Consider the following 17766-nt stretch of genomic DNA (forward strand, 5'->3'; position numbering starts at 1 on the left):
TTTGTAGTTAGTTACTGCCTGGTACTGTCCATTCATGTTATAGGTTATCCTTACTGCTCGTTGTCACTCTGATAAGCTTTGCTGGGCAGGAATCAGGAACGGCTATCTTCTCTGCTGCATTGCTCTGTGATACCCCATTTGTTGATGTAGAGCCAGTTGTTCCTTATGGACACTGTCTTCCAGATAATCTGCTGAGTGGACAGTAACCAACTGATCAAATATTGCTGTGCCAGGGTTTAGTGTTGGTACCCAGACACTGAACAAGATTGTTTTGAATAAAATGTGCCTTGCTTGGGATGCAGAGTCACTGACCCCAAAGTATGACTGGTCCTACCAGGGAATTTGTTTACTACTGTGGAACTTAATTTCTTTACCAATTTGTTTTTCTTGCCTTCATATTGTTTGCTGCCGTTCGTGTGTCGGTTAAGCAGTTTAGCAATGTTATGCTCATTGTAAATGCTGTACAGCAGCAATACAACAGTACAGCAATAGTACAACAATATAGCAGTAATACAGTTGCTTTTACACAGCCGCTTTTACACAGCCAAATTCAAATTAAATGACAGTTGTTTCTAGCTGATTGCCAATGTCATTGTCTAACTATGGTAGATTGAGGTGTAGTTGACCAGTCTCTTATTTATAAATCTCTTTTTTCTTTTCTTGATGCTTGGTGGTTTCTTCACTGTATACGGATACCTTCTGATACTTTTGTGGTGTGATATCTTCTGGTGTCTTTAGTCTGTAGGATGCAATCTTAAACAGCTTGAGGCTGAGTCTACACTTGCAGAGTTTTTGTGCTGTCAGTTTCACCGGTGAAAGAAAAGCGCTGGCTTGTGTGCTCACTTACTTCCACAAGCATCACTGTGTGTTTACATTTGCAGCACTTCCATGCTGATGAGAGCAGTGCACTGAGGGCACTATCCCACAGCGCAGCTCTCTCCGTTTTGACGATAGGTCTTGTGGGAAGGGGGGGGAGGGGGAGGATGATTGTGGGGCATCCTGCGTCCCTGCACAGCCTCCTCTCCCCAAACACTGATCAGCACCTTTAGCTCAGCATTGCTCCAAGCCAGGGAGCAGCCATTGTCACCTGGCCAGATGACAAGTGAGCACCTGCCAAAAAAAACAGGAAGGGGAGTTTACAGGGGGAGGGGTGGATGTCTGTTTACCTGGCGTCAGAGCAGCAGAGCTGCTGGCCAGAGTGGTCACCTAGGCACTGTGGGATATCCTCCGGAGGCTAAAAGCTCTGTAAACAGGAAGAACGTGTCTTCACTTGCGCATCACTGGCAAGAGCTGTATGCCCCTCGTGCAGATGGTTTTCTTTTTGCAGTGAAACTTCTGAGTTTCACTGCAAAAAGTCATCGAAAAGGGTAGATGCTCCCATGGTTTTTGCGCAAAAAGGGACTTTTTTTGCTTTAAATGGCAAGTGTAGACATGCCCTAAGTTAGTTAACCTAATAAAGTTTTTGCTTGTTTATATTTCTCTTGTTTTCAGTAACCCAAACTTAATACACAGAGTAACTTAGTGCATTTACAATGTAATAGGGACCAAGTCTTTTAAGACACAAGCTATACTTTTGCAATTGTTGTGTAGAGATTCCATTTTTAGTTGAGGTGCATTACTAATATTTTATACTAAATATAATACTTACCTGCTAAAATAGATGCTCACAATCTTTTATGAGACGGTGTATTGCTTTTCCCTGCTGAGCACTCTGTTTTAGCAAAAGAGGTAACATAATTTTTATCGGTTTCAGAGTAACAGCCGTGTTAGTCTGTATTCGCAAAAAGAAATGGAGTACTTGTGGCACCTTAGAGACTAACCAATTTATTAGAGCATGAGCTTTCGTGAGCTACAGCTCACTTCATCAGATGCATCTGATGAAGTGAGCTGTAGCTCACGAAAGCTCATGCTCTAATAAATTGGTTAGTCTCTAAGGTGCCACAAGTACTCCATAATTTTATCACGATTTTTGGAGTTAATTTGCTTGTGATACCAATTCCACTTTTAACTGTTTAGAAGCACAACCTTTAACAACCATTACTTCCCTTTAACATAACTTAAAAGAGAATAAAAATTGAACCAAAATGAATTTTAAATTCAGGTCTATGCAAATACTTTGAGGGTATTAAACTTTCATGACACATGGTTGTGTTTGGGAGACAAAGCTGGAAACCTATTGAAAAGGTGGAAAGCTGTTGAAATTGTTTGATTAGCTTTATGCATAAATTTTTTAAAAACATTTTTGCTATAACTTTCTTTTACTGTATTTAGAAGTGCAAACAAGTTTATAAAAACCCAAACAAGAAATTGACATTTTGTTAATATTACCCTTACCTTAATGTTGCTGAGGCCTTTTTGAACTTTGAAAAAAAAATGGGTATTAATTGTATTATGATGATTATACCCCAACCATAATATTAAAATAATGTGGTACCACTTGTATTTAAAAAAAGGTATAAAATTGACTTTTGTTACAACAAAAACAAAACAAAACAAAAAAAGTCACGTGACACACACTGTACAACACAGGACAACATACCTGATAATTAAAAACAAATGGAGCCAGAATTCTATTTCTAATTATACAAAATAAGGGAAACAAAAATAAAAAATAAAAAAATTCACCTTTCTTATTTAAAACTTTTAATAAAAATTGGTAAAAATTTATATTTGCCAAATTTGTTGTATTAATTTAGTAACTTAAGCCATTTTTTATTACTTTATATTAAAATTTATTTTAAAACTCTGGTATATGGAAATAAGGAAAGCCCATGTGTCAAATATTAGTCAGTGATTAGGATTAGAAACAGAGTCTGCATTCTGTTGCTTGGCAACTATATCTTTAAGAAAGTTAGGAGTAATTCCAGCTGTTGCATTCCTGAAGGGTTAAAATAATTAACTTACTGGATTTATTTAAAGTTTTTACCTTTGTTTTGTTTTGTTTGATTGTTGTTTTGTTCTGTTTTCAATTTATCTTTATCTTTTGGAGGTTTCTGTAAAAACTATAACTTTTAAAACAGAGAGCGAGTAGAAGGTTGGGGGGAAGAACAACCTAGGAAGGTAGGGCGACCTGAGCCAAGAGAGAGTAACTCTATGAAGGTATATTAAAGTACAGGCAGCAGCAGCAGCAAGCTTAGCAAACTGAGAAGTTTTCCTTTATATCCTAACAGGTATGTAAAAATATTTGAGAAAAGAGGTTATATTTTTAGCTCTGAGTGCAGAGTGTGGTTCAGTGGGTCAAAGCAGTGGGGAACCCACACCCTGGGTTTTTATCCTGGCTCTGAGAGGAGAGTGGGGGTAGTTACCTGTTCTGGTAAAACCTGAATTTGTTCCCCCAGTGTGTGTTGATTTTGTGTTCATGCCAAATGGATTGCAGGAGTGCCTTTACATGCTGTAGCTAACTGTTTTTTGGGCAACTCCATCTGTTAATGCATCAATTTTAGGTGTTAACCAACTCAATTTTTTAAGTTTGAAGTAAGGCCGTCGATTAATTGCAGTTAACTCATGCGATTAACTCAAAAAAATTAATCGAGATTAAAAAAATTAATAGAGATTAATCACACTGTTAAACAGTAGAATACCAATTGAAATTTATTAAATATTTTGGGATGTTTTTCTACATTTTCAAATATATCTATTTCAATTACAACACAGAATACAAAGTGTATGGTTCTCACTTTATATTCTTTTTGATTACAAATATTTGCACTGTAAAAACGATAACCAAAAGAAATAGTATTTTACAATTCACCTCATACAAGTATTGTAGTGCAATCTCTTTATCATGAAAAGAAAAGGAGTACTTGTGGCACCTTAGAGACTAACAAATTTATTTGAGCATAAGCTTTCGTGAGCTACAGCTCACTTCATCGGATGCATCTGATGAAGTGAGCTGTAGCTCACGAAAGCTTATGCTCGAATAAATATGTTAGTCTCTAAGGTGCCACAAGTACTCCTTTTCTTTTTGCGAATACAGAATAACACTGCTGCTACTCTGAAATTTATCATGAAAGTGCAACTTACAAATGTGTTTTTTTGTTACATAACTGCACTCAAAAACAAAACAATGTAAAACTTTAGAGCCTACATATCCACTCAGTCCCTACTTCTTGTTCAGCCAATTGCTAAAAAAAAAAAAGTTTGTTTACATTTATGGGAAGTAATGCTGCCCACTTCTTAATTACAATGTCACCTGAAAGTGAGAACAGGCACTGTTGTAGCTGGTGTCTCAAGATATTACATGCCAGATGCGCTAAAGATTCATATGCTTCTTCATACTTTAGCCATCGTTCCAGAGGACCTGCTTCCATGCTGATGATGCTTGTTAAAAAAAAAAAAAAATGCTTTAATTAAATTTGTGACTGAACTCCTTGGGGGAGAAATGTATGTCTCTTGTTCTGTTTTACCTGCATTCTGCCATATATTTCATGTTATGGCAGTCTTGGATGATGACCCCGCACATGTTGTTCATTTTAAGAACACTTTCAATGCTAATTTGACACAATGCAAAGAAGATACCAATGTGACATTTCTAAAGATAGCTACAGCACTCGACCCACTGTTTAAGAATCTGAAGTGCCTTCAAAAATCTCAGAGGGATGCTTTCAGAAGACTTAAAAGAGCAACACTGTGATGTGGAAACTACAGAACCCAAACCACCAAAAAGAAAATCAGCCTTCTGCTGGTGGCATCTGACTCAATGATGAAAATGAACATGCATCGGTCCTCAGTGCTTTGAATCATTATCGAGCAGAACTCATCATCAGCATGGATGCATGTCCTCTGGAATGGTGGTTGAAGCATCAAGGGACATATGAATCTTTAGCGCATCTGGCATGTAAATATCTTGCGATGCCGGCTACAGCAGTGCCATGCGAATACCTGTTCTCTCTTTCAGGTGACATTGTAAAGAAGAAGCAGGCAGCATTAACTTCTGCAAATGCAAACAAACTTGTTTGTCTGAGCGATTGGCTGAAGTAGGACTGTCATAAATATAAAGGGCAGAGTAAACACCTTTAAAATCCCTCCTGGCCAGAGGAAAAACCCTTTCACCTGTAAAGGGTTAAGAAGCTAGGATAACCTCGCTGGCACCTGACCACAATGACCAATGAGGAGACAAGATACTTTCAAAGCTGGAGCGGGGGGAAAAACAACGGGTCTGGGTCTGTCTGTGTGATGCTTTTGCCGGGGACAGAACAGGAATGGAGTCTTAGAATTTAGTAAGTAATCTAGCTAGATATGAGTTAGATTATGATTTCTTTAAATGGCTGAGAAAATAAGCTGTGCTGAATGGAATGGATATTCCTGTCTTTGTGTCTTTTTGTAACTTAAGGTTTTGCCTAGAGGGATTCTCTATGTTTTGAATCTAATTACCCTGTAAGGTATTTACCATCCTGATTTTACAGAGGTGATTCTTTTTACTTCTATTAAAATTCTTCTTGTAAGAAACTGAATGCTTTTTTCATTGTTCTTAAGATCCAAGGGTTTGGGTCTGTGTTCACCTATGCAAATGGGTGAGGATTTTTATCAAACCTTCCCCACGAAGGGGGGTGCAAGGTTTTGGTGAGGATTCTCGGGGGGAAAGACGTTTCCAAACGAACTCTTTCCCAATAAAATATCCCGGTTAGACGTTTGGTGGTAGCAGCGAAAGTCCAAGGGCAAAAGGTAAAATAGTTTGTACCTTGGGGAAGTTTCAACCTAAGCTGGTAAAAGTAAGCTTAGAAGGTTTTCATGTAGGTCCCCACATCTGTACCCTAGAGTTCAAAGTGGGGAAGGAACCTTGACAAGGACTGATTGGACATGTAGGCTCTAAAGTTTCACATTGTTTTGTTTTTGAATGCAGGTTTTTTTGTTTTTTTCACATTTGTAAGTTCAACTTTCATGATAAAGAGATTGCACTACAGTACTTGTATTAGGTGAATTGGAAAATACTTTCTTTTGTTTTTTACAGTGCAAACATTTGTAATAAATATAAAGTGAGCGGTGTACACTTTGTATTTGGGTTGTAATTGAAATCAATATATTTGAAAATGTAGAAATAATCCAAAAATATTTAAATAAATAGTATGCTATTATTGTTTAATCGCACGATTAATCGCTTGATAGTCCTAGTTTGAAGTTCTTTTTTTGTTCACTTCCCTTCGATCAAGTTGCACCTCCAATCTCCTAATGAGCTCTGTGAACTGTTCCATTTTTTCCTTCATCTCATTTACCAATTAAGTGAAAGTATTTGCTACTTCTGTTCTGACAGGCACCAGTCTAGGTCTGGTTTTGAGTTTTACTGGAACCTGGCTTTTGTCATAGAATCATAGAATATCAGGGTTGGAAGGGACCTCAGGAGGTCATCTAGTCCAACCCCCTGCTCAAAGCAGGACCAATCCTCAACTAAATCATCCCAGCCAGGGCTTTGTCAAGCCTGACCTTAAAAACTTCTAAGGAAGGAGATTCCACCACCTCCCTAGGTAATGCATTCCAGTGTTTCACCACCCTCCTAGTGAAAAAGTTTTTCCTAATATCCAACCTAAACCTCCCCCACTGCAACTTGAGACCATTACTCCTCGTTCTGTCATCTGCTACCACTGAGAACAGTCTAGATCCATCCTCTTTGGAACCCCCTTTCAGGTAGTTGAAAGCAGCTATCAAATCCCCCCTCATTCTTCTCTTCCGCAGACTAAACAATCCCAGTTCCCTCAGCCTCTCCTCATAAGTCATGTGGTGGTGGTTGCAATTCAGTGGCCTCTGTTTCATTTTTAAATTTTGCTAGGGCCACCTTTTTCCATTTCTGTCCCCATTCTTCAGGCACAGAGTAGCTCCCTGAAGCCTGCTGTTGACCACAAATAATTATAACAGAAAATGGCGCTTTTTTTTTTTTTTGTAGGCTTTTTACAGCTGTTTTCAGCGTTTTATTCTGTTTCTGTGCTTACTGTTTCTGGACTGTTTGCCGCCCTGCAAGGGGAACAGGAGCATTCCAGGGCTCTAGCTTCTCCTGCTTCTTTTAATTCCTTCTTTGTTTCTGTTACTTGCCTTGCCAATTTTGTGGCATGTTGTTTTAACCATTTAACAGCCATGGTTATAGTTTGCAATTTTTACATTTTAAGGCTACAGTCTCTGCCCTAGCCTTACAGATTCCATTACATGTTTCTTCCCCACTATATTTTTAAAATCCATATGGACCTTTTTTGCTAGCAGCCCAGCACGTCCATCCGTATCAAACTCTGGTCGATAACCACAGACTTGGTTCGTAGCGAAGGAACTTGGTCAGGTTTATTGTTGATGAAGCATGGTATTGGTGCCTTATACTTGTATTGAGTGAACTCGTAGCATGTATGCCCGTGACGGTGGACGCAGCTCAGTTAGGGCAGGACTTTCCACTATCCCCTCGACTGGCCAAAGATATGTCTCCCTTTGAGACTCCATTTTACAAACAAGTTAACGTACCTCCCCTCTGATTTAGTTAGTTGACACACACGGATGGAGCCGATTTTTCACCTGTCACCTTGTACGTCTCTATCCATCTCACTGTCATCCTGACCTTATCTTTAGGATGGGTCATCGTGTTCCTGTTATCTTTGGGGAATGTGTTGGTATCCGGGTGTTCTGGTACCACCCTTCTGGAACATGTTTGTGTGAATGCTCTGTGCCCAGCACCTCTTAGGAACGTGGAGGGCCTCCATTATTCTGTTTGTCCTTCAGCCTTTGCTTTTGGGGTCTTCCTTCCAATAATTTTCTGCAGTTGCTCATAAGTTTCCCAAGAAGGAGCAGAATGAAATGGGTATGATTTTGCTAGGTTTACTGCCCACAGCATTTTGAATAGCAGCATCAAAACTGACTACAAATGTCTTGTTAATTTCACTCTTTTAATGCATGGCAAAGTTGTGAATAGTCTTGGCAGAATTAGGTTTTTATTGTTATAAGGTTTACTGATTATTTTTCAAAAGAACAGGAGTACTTGTGACACCTTAGAGGCTAACAAATTTATTAGAGCATAAGCTTTCGTGGGCTACAGCCCACTTCATCGGATGCGTAGAATGGAACATATAGTAAGAACATAGATATATACACATACAGAGAAGTTGGAAGTTCCATACAAACTTCAAGAGGCTAATTAGTTAAGATGAGTTATTATCAGCAGGAGAAAAAAACTTTTGTAGTGATGATCAACATGGCCCATTTAGACAGTTGACAAGAAGCTGTGAGGATACTTAACTTAGGGAAATAGATTCAATATGTGGAATGACCCAGCCACTCCCAGTCTCTGTTCAAACCCAAGTTAATGGTATCTAGTTTGCATATTAATTCAAGCTCAGCAGTTTCTCATTGGAGTCTGTTTCTGAAGCCTTTCTCTTGCAAAATTGCCACCCTTAAATCTTTTACTGAGTGGCCAGAGAGGTTGAAGTGTTCTCCTCCCAGTTTTTGAATGTTATGATTCCTGATGTCAGGTTTCTGTCCATTTATTCTTTTGCATAGAGACTGTCCGGATTGGCCAATGTACATGGCAGAGGGGTATTGCTGGCGCATGATGGCATATATCACATTGGTAGATGTGCAGGTGAACGAGCCCCTGATGACATGGCTAATGTGATTAGGTCCCATGATGGTGTCACTTGAATAAATATGTGGACAGAGTTGGCATCGGACTTTGTTGCAAGGATAGGTTCCTGGGTTAGTTGTTCTGTTGTGTGGTGTGTGGTTGCTGGAGAGTATTTGCTTCAGGTTGGGGAGTTGTCTGTAAGTGAGGGCTGGTCTGTCTCCCAAGATCTGTGAGAGTGAGGGATCATTTTTCAGGATAGGTTGCAAATCTTTGATGATGCGCTGGAGAGGTTTTAGTTGGGGGCTGAAGGTGATGACTAGTGGAGTTCTGTTATTTTCTTTGTTGGGCCTGTCCTGTAGTTGGTGACTTGCGGGTACTCTTCTGGCTCTCCCAGTCTGTTTTTTCACTTCAGTAGGTGGGCATTGTAGTTGTAAGAATGCTTGATAGAGATCTTGTAGGTGTTTGTCTCTGACTGAGGGATTGGAGCAAATGCGTTTGTATCGTAGAGCTTGGCTATAGACAATGGATCATGTGGTGTACTGGATGGAAGCTGGAAGCATGTAGGTAAATATTGTGGTCAGTAGGTTTCCGGTATAGGATGGTGTTTGTGTGACCATCACTTATTAGCACAGTAGTGTCCAGGAAATGGACCGCTTGTATGGATTGGTCTAGGCTGAGGTTGACGGGGGGATGGAAATTGTTGAAATCATGGTGGAATTCCTCTAGGGCTGCTTTTCCGTGGGTCCAGACAATGAATAGGTCATCAACGTAGCGCAAGTAGAGTAGGGGTTTTAGGGGACGAGAGCTAAGGAAGTGTTGTTCTAAGTCAGCCATAAAAGTGTTAGCATACTGTGGCGCCATGCGGGTACCCATAGCAGTGCCATTGACTTGAAGGTATACATTGTCCCCAAATGCGAAATAGTTGTGGATGAGGACAAAGTCACAAAAGTCAGCCACCAGGTTTGCCGTGACATTATCAGGGATATTGTTCCTGATAGCTTGTAGTCCATCTTTGTGTGGAATGTCGGTGTAGAGGGCTTCTACATCCATAGTGGCCAGGATGGTGTTTTCAGGAAGATCACCAATGGATTGTAGTTTCCTCAGGAAGTCAGTGGTGTCTCAAAGATAGCTTGGAGTGCTGGTAGCGTAGGGCCTGAGGAGAGAGTCAAAAAGGCTGAAAAAGGAGGTGCTGTCATCGTCATGAATAAGTTGGAATATGAACAAGAGGCTGCTAGGCAGCTCTCTAACTCCACGTTCTACAGGCCATTATTCTCTGATCCCACTGAGGATTACCAAAAGAAACTACACCATCTGCTCAAGAAACTCCCTGAAAAAGCACAGGCATTCACTGTGCAGACCCATGCCTAGAACCCCGACCAGGGGTATTCTGTTTGCTATCCAAGATCCATAAACCTGGAAATCCTGGACGCCCTATCATCTCAGGCATTAGCACCCTAACAGCAGGATTGTCTGGCTATGTGGACTCTCTCCTCAGGCACTACGCCCTCCTTCATCTCAGAGTCTAAGGCCTAGTGCCCTCGTCCATCGAAGTGCATCTGGCAGCCATATCAACCTTCCTCCTGCCTGTCCAGGGCCACACAGTATTTTCTCACGCCATGATCGGTTGATTCCTTAAGGGCTTAGATCGCATCTGTCAGTATGTTAGGCCCCCTGTTCCACAGTGGGACCTGAACTTGGTCCTGGCCAGGCTGACAGGGCCTCTATTTGAGCTGCTTATCACATGCTCCTGGTCCCACCTTTCATGGAAAGTAGCCTCTCTTGTGGCAATCACGTCTGCTAGGAGGGTCTCAGCGCTCCAGGCCCTGACCTCCTAACCCCCGTATATGGTATTTCATAAAGCTAAGGTGCAGCTCCACCCACACCCTTCGTTCCTTGCCAAGGTGGTCTCCACCTATCGTATGAACCAAGACATTTTACTTCCTTCAGTCCTAAGCCTCACACGTCTAGTGAGGAGCGCTGTCTCCACATGCTAGATGTGAGACAGGCCCTGGCTTTTTACCTGAAACGAACAAAACCATTCAGGAAGTCTTCACAGCTGTTCATCAGTATGGCTGAACGAATGAAGGGTCGACCGATCTCCACTCAGTGGCTCTCCAGCTGGATCACTTCATGTATCTGTACTTGTTATGACCTGGCGGGAGTTCTCCCGGTGCTGATTGTGAGAGCACACTCGACAACGGTGCAAGCCTCGTTGGCCGCCCTTTGGCTCACGTCCCTATTCAGGACGTTTGTAGGGCTGCTACATGGTCATCAGTCCACACGTTCACCTCGCACTGTGCGATCGTCTCCCAGACCAGGAAGGACGCCGGGTTCGGCAGGGCAGTGCTCCGTCCTGAGTGTCTGTGAACTACTTACCTCCAACAGGTATAGTTTGGGAATCACCTACTGTGGAATGCACATGAGCAATCACTCGAAGAAGAAAAGATGGTTACCTTTTCCATAACTTGTGTTTTTCAAGATGTGTTGCTCATCCATTCCACATCCCACTCTCCTTCCCCAGCAAGAAGGAACTGAGGGTCGGGGGAGCGCGCAGCACCCCTTATACCGTGCCATGGTAGTGCCATTCCAGGGGTCACTAGGGGTACTCCCCTACAGGTACTGCTAAGGGAAGAACTTCAGGCATGTGGCAAGCACAGACACCTACTGTGGAATGGACATGAGCAACACATCTCGAAGAACACCAGTTACGGAAAAGGTAACTGTCTTTTCCTGCCCTGATGTCTTGCAGATTAAAGACACACACAAACAAAAAGCATAGTGGATGTGAATGCATGCAGACAAATGAATATGGACCAGCAATATTACGTGGAGTGTAGTTTAAAAATAAAATAACTGGGATTAGAGGTAGGGAGTAGGGAAAGGAAAGAGGAGAATCACATATTGCTTGCCAAACCATGATTAGCAGGATGTCTGTTGTAGGTGGTATTGCAGTGGGGAACCCTAAGGAGGGATTTTAGTGGGGAGTTTTTTCCATGCATGAGAAAAAGAGGAGTGATGTTAAGGGAGAAGCTGACTGGTAGGTAGCAAAGGCTGGGAATACTAGCAGAGCAAAGGGAGAGGGCTGACTTCTCAATAGGTTACTAGGTAAGCTAAGATTGGCATAGATATGAAGGGCTTTAAGAGTAAAGACAAACTTTTATTTGTGGAGGCAAAGGGGGAGTCAGTGCTGGGACTCAGAGTGGGAGAAGGGGTTAATATGGTTAGAGTGACATGCCAGGAAGATAATTTTAGCAGCAGTATAGTGAATACACTCTGAGAGCAGAGACTCTGAAATTTGGCCAGAAAGAGGGCATTTCAGACTTGAGTGAGAAAAGTTTCATTGGGATGGGTGAGGGCAGAAGCCAGATCAGCAAGGACCAATAATGGAATTAGATGGTAATGCCAGATGGCACTTGCATACTGCACATTCAGTTAGTTTGGAGAGGAAGGATAGAACAGATTTTGGGCAGTAATTCGAACTGAACACAATAATTCAGTGGTGGTCTCCCTCCCCAATGCTATATTCAGAGATATTGCCTCCCTAGTTCTACTTGAAATTCCCCCCCTTAATATATGCAAGCATCATTTTAATTGTTTTCACTTTTGCATTGCACTGGGAACTCATGTTCAGTTGGCTATCCTCCATGCCCCCTGAATCCTTTTTAGAGATCCTGCTTTCTAAGCTGCAGTTCCCCATTCTATAAATTATGTCCCATTTCTTTGTTCTTAGATGTATTACTTTGCATTTGGTATTATTAAAATGCTTGTAGGATTCTTCCAGCTTACCACGCGATTCAGATAGTTTTGTATAAGAGACCTTGGGTTTGTCATCATTTGCCACTCCACCAATCTTTGTGCAATCTGCGACCTTTATCAGCAATGGTTATAGAATTTCTTCTAGCTCACTTATTAAAAAGTATAGAGTAGCATTAGGAAATGAACAGATTCCTGCAGTTCTCCATATAACCATATCCATTTTATGATGATTCACCATTAGCAGTTATATTTTGAAATCAGCCAATATTGAACCAAACCTGTAGTCTTATCAAAAAATGGTAGTTTTCTTGACAAGACCATTTTCCGTAAAACAGTGATGATGGGCATTAATTATGTTACCATCCCTCAGTTCTTTGTCTCATATCCGCTGTTCTATTCTTTTGTCCTGGACTGATGTCTGGCTAATGCCACTAGTAATACTAGCCCATTTCATCAGATGCATCCGATGAAGTGAGCTGTAGCTCACGAAAGCTTATGCTCAAATAAATTGGTTAGTCTCTAAGGTGCCACAAGTCCTCCTTTTCTTTTTGCAGACTAATACGGCGGCTACTCTGAAACCTTTCTTATTCATGATACTACTGGCCAGGGATTTTTCACTGATATCTTTAATCTTCCCTTTTATTAATTGTATGCATTTCTGTTACTTTGAATCTACTGATGTTACCATTTATGTTGTGGTAGCCCCTAAAGGCCACAATTTGGTTAGGCCAAGTTATACTAGGAGCTGAACAGATGTAATAAATGAGTGTCTGTGCCTCAAAGAGCTTAGTCTGGAAAACAAGACATAACACGTTGACAAGACAAGTGGTCTGCACTGGGGGATGCAGGGGAGACAAGGTGATGATAGATGTGTGCGGTTCTTAGCCAGTTAGTAGCAGAGATCACAACTTCTCACCTGCCTATTCTTTATCAGGTAGTAGTTTTATGTGTGCATTCCAGCAGAGGTGAGTTTTGAGGAGGAAGGATGATGGCTTTACAGATTTTGATTGGGAGCTTTTCCTAAAGGTGGTCTGAGAAAAAGCATGGAAGTGCTTGTTGAAGAAATAGGTGATGGAAGTTAACATCATCACTAGAACAGAAAAGGTGGGGTTAAGCCTGATGAGAGGAAAATTGTGGAGGGGTTTGAAAGTAAGGATGAGAAATTTTGTGCTGGATGCAGTCGAAGTGGTGAAGCTCTTGGAGAGATGTCAAGAGTGGACGTTGATATAGGTAGAGACCAAGAGCCAGGAAGACGATTGCAGTAGCAGCACTTTAAATAGCTCTGAGAAGTTGAGATTGCCGTATTGAGTGGGGCAGAGAAGTTGAGATTGCCGTACTGAATGGGGCAGAGAAGAAAGTTCAGGTCTTGGAGATCTTCAGGAAGAAACAGTAAGATTTAAACATGGCTTGGATGTGTGGGTCACTGGAGAGGTTTAGATCAAAGATGAAGCCAAAACTATGGCCTACTGACAAGTAAGATGGTGGTGATATCCACCATGACTGATAATGGTAGGAGGGGAGGGCTTTGAGGGAAAAGTCAGGCCATTTCAAGTTTCAGGTGAGGGCTAGGCACCAGGAAGAGTTTCGATGGAGGGAGATCTGCATGGAGATATCAGTCAATGCCATGTATGTGGCCAGTCAAAGAACTATGATGTGATTGGAATAACAGAGACTTGGTGGGGTAGCTCACATGACTGGAGCACTGTCATGAATGCGTATAAACTGTTCAGGAAGGACAGGCAAGGGAGGAAAGGTGGAGGAGTTGCACAGTATGTAAGAGAGCAGAATGATTGCTCAGAGCTCCAGTATGAAACTGGAGAAAAGCCTATTGAGAGTCTTTGGGTTAAGTTTAGAAGTGAGAGCGACAAGGGTGATGTCATGGTGGGCGTGTGCTATAGACCGTCGGACCTGGAGGATGAGGTAGATGAGGCTTTCTACAGGCAATTAACTGAAGTTTCCAGAACACAGGTCCTGGTTCTAATGGGGGACTTCAATCACCCTGACATCTGCTGGGAGAGCAATACAGCAATGCACAGAAAATCCAGGAAGTTTTTGGAGAGTGTTGGGGGCAATTTCCTAGTGCAACTACTGGAGGAACCAACCAGGGGCCGTTCTCCTCTTGACCTGCTGCTTACAAACAGGGAAGAATTGGTAAGGGAAGTAGAAGTGGGTGGCAACCTAGGCAGCAGTGACCATGAGATGGTTGAGTACAGGATCCTGAAAAAAGGAAGAAAGGAGAGTAGCAAAATACAGACTCTGGACTTCAGAAAAGCGGACTCTGATTCCCTTAAGGAACTGATGGGCAGAATCCCTTGGGAGGCTAATATGAGGGGGGAAAGGAGTCCAGGAAAGCTGGCTGTATTTTAAAGAAGCCTTATTGAGGGCGCAGGAATGTGCAGAAAGAATAACAAATAGGGCAGACGACCAGCTTGTCTTAACAGTGAAATCTTCAGTGATCTTAAACACAAAAAGGAAGCTTACAAAAAGCAGAAACTTGGACAGATGACTAGGGAGGAGTATAAAAATATTGCTCGAGTATGTAGGGGAGTAGTCAGGAAGGCCAAAAGACAACTGGAGTTGCAGCTAGCAATGGATGTGAAGGGTAACAAGAAGGGTTTCTACAGGTATTTTAGCAACAAGAAAAAGGTCAGGGAAAGTGTGAGACCCTTAATGAATGGGGGAGGCAACCTAGTGACAGATGATGTGGAAAAAGCTGAAGTACTCAATGCTTTTTTTTTGCCTCTGTCTTCACAGGCAAGGTCAGCTCCCACACTGCTGTCCTGGGCAACACAGTATGGGGATGAGGTGAGCAACCCTCAGTGGTGAAAGAACAGGTTAAGGACTATTTAGAAAAGCTGGACATGCAGAAGTCCATGGGTCCAGATCTAATGCATGCGAGGGTGCTGAGGGAGATGGCTGATGTGATTGCAGAGCCATTGGCCATTATCTTTGAAAACTCATGGTGATCGAGGGAGATCCTGGACATTTGGAAAAAGATAAATATAGTGCCCATCTTTAAAAAAGGGAAGAAGGAGAACCCGGGCAACTACAGACAGGTCAGCCTCACCTCAGTCCCTGGAAAAATCATGGAGCAGGTCCTCGAGGAAACGATTTTGAAGCACTTGGAGGAGAGGAAGGTGATCAGGAACAGTCAACATGGATTCACCAAGGGGAAGTCATGCCTGACCAACCTGATTGCCTTCTATGATATAACTGGCTCTGTGGATATGGGGAAAGCAGTGGACGTGATATATTTTGACTTTAGCAAAGCTTTAGATATGGTCTCCCACAGTATTCTTGCCAACAAGTTAAAACAGTATGGATTGGATGAATGGACTATAAGGTGGATAGAAAGATGGCTAGATTGTCAGGCTCACTGGGAAGTGATCAACAGCTCAATGTCTAGTTGGCAGCGGGGTGCCCCAGAGGTTGGTCCTGGGGCCGGTTTTATTCAACATCTTTATAAATGATTTGGATGATGGGATGGATTGCACCCTCAGTAAGTTCGCAGATGACACTAAACTGTGGGGAGAGGTAGATACTCTGGAGGGTAGGGAGAGGGTCCAGAGTGATCTAGACAAAGTGGAGGATTGGGCCAAAAGAAATCTGATGAGGTTCAACAAGGACAAGTGCAGAGTTCTGCACTTAGGACGGAAGAATCCCATGCACCGCTAGAGGCTGGGGACCGACTGGCTAAGCAGCAGTTCTGCAGGAAAGGACCTGGGGATTACAGTGGATGAGAAGCTGGATATGAGTCAGCAGTGTGCCCTTGTTGCCAAGAAGGCTAACTTGGGCTGCGTATTTTAGGAGCATTGCCATCAGATCGAGGGAAGTGATTATTCCCCCTCTATTCGGCACTGGTGAGGCCACATTTGGAGTACTGCGTCTAGTTTTGGGCCCCCCACTACAGAAAGGACGTGGACAAGTTGGAGAGAGTCCAGCGGAGGGCAACAAACATGATCAGGGGGCTGGGGCACATGACTTATGAGGAGAGGCTGAGGGAACTGGCTTGTTTAGTCTACAGAAGATAAGAGTGAGGGGGGATTTGATAGCAGCCTTCATCTACCTGAAGGGGGGTTCCAAAGAGGATGGAGCTAGGCTGTTCTCAGTGGTGGCAGATGACAGAACAAGGAGCAATGGTCTCAAGTTGCTGTCGGGGAGGTTGAGGTTGAATATTAGGAAAAACTATTTCCGTAGGAGGGTGGTGAAGCACTGGAATGGGTTACCTAGGGAGGTGGTGGACTCTCCATCCTTAGAAGTTTTTAAGGTCAAGCTTGACAAAGCCCTGGCTGGGATGATTTAGCTGGGGTTAATCCTGCTTTGAGCAGGGAGTTGAAAGAGGCCTCAGGAGGTCATCTATTCCAACTCTAATTTTCTATGATTCTGTGTGGATGAGATCACCCAGAGATAGGGTATAAAGGAACAATAGGAGAGGGGAGCTGAGGCATTGCTTTCAGCTTCCCTTTTTTCCACTTGTTATTTACATTTGGAATGTTTATTTTACAACCATAAGGGCGAAACATAATTGCCTTTTCAAGCCCTAGGGGGGAGGGGAGGGGAAAGGGCATCAAAATTATGTAATTCCTTAAATTGTTGGGTGTAAATAAAGTTCTTCTCCAATACTTTCTTCCTGATTTCCTAGACTATTTTAAATTGGTGTTTGGGGTTGGCAATAAAGCTTTGATTTTGAAAACTTAAAACACCCCAGTATCCTGACCATTCCTGAGCAAAACCTTGTCTTTCAGATGAGACATAAAATCAAAGTTTTGTCCTCTTATGGGTCATTTACAATCCAATTCACTTTTCACAAAAGTAGAGATGTAGTTTGCATATTTACCATTGTGCTTGCCTAAAATAAACCCTATTGATTCAGTTGTATATAACATTCTTGACTTAATGTAATGTTCCTCAGTGCTTTTAAACAGTTTTTGTGTTTGACCTGGAAGGTGGCTGCATTTCAGTGGTGGATGAAATGATCATGTAGTTGTGTATCATCTGATGTTTGAGAAGGGCTTTGAATTCTAAAGGATGTGAGGTGCTGTTTAAATAAAACATGGTAGTGGTGGTAGTTTCTTATTAGATACACTTGGTCCAGAAGAAGGGTTCTCTTCTGTTGACTGCTTTGTAAGAGAGATTCAGCCATGGCTACATCTACCTTACAAAATCTCAAATCTTTGCATTGCTTGGGAAATTTTGTTGTTCTACAGATGGAGAGCTGAGAGACAGGAAATTTAAGTGATTTGACCAACATCATTCAGGGAATCTATGGCAGAGGTGGAGCTGAACCCAGATTTCCTAACTATGAGATCCTTTTCATTCTAGTAATGATGTAACATAATTTAATGTAAATTCAAAGAAAAGACTATCTGCCACTGTTTTTCAGAGAATGCATTGACACATGAACACAAAAGTGTGTGTTTTGCGAATATTGATATATTATGTTTAAAAACCAACAAACACTACTCTTAAGCTGCATAGCC

General features: G+C 42.1%; 1 protein-coding gene across 5 annotated transcripts in view; it reads left to right on the plus strand.

Moving 5' to 3' along the window:
• The window catches only part of RANBP3 (RAN binding protein 3), a 179739-nt gene that overhangs the window by 45505 nt on the left and 116468 nt on the right, over window positions 1-17766 (plus strand). For 2 of the 5 annotated variants that reach the window (XM_077842043.1, XM_077842042.1), the window contains exon 3: window positions 15041-15091. The exons of the other annotated variants lie outside the window; for them this stretch is intronic. In XM_077842043.1, the coding sequence (XP_077698169.1) occupies window positions 15041-15091 (51 nt within the window). The remainder of the gene's footprint in view (window positions 1-15040; window positions 15092-17766) is intronic. 5 annotated transcript variants of the gene reach the window in all.

The sequence above is a fragment of the Eretmochelys imbricata genome, chromosome 25 (assembly GCF_965152235.1).
Source record: "Eretmochelys imbricata isolate rEreImb1 chromosome 25, rEreImb1.hap1, whole genome shotgun sequence".
Lineage (NCBI taxonomy): Eukaryota > Metazoa > Chordata > Testudines > Cheloniidae > Eretmochelys > Eretmochelys imbricata.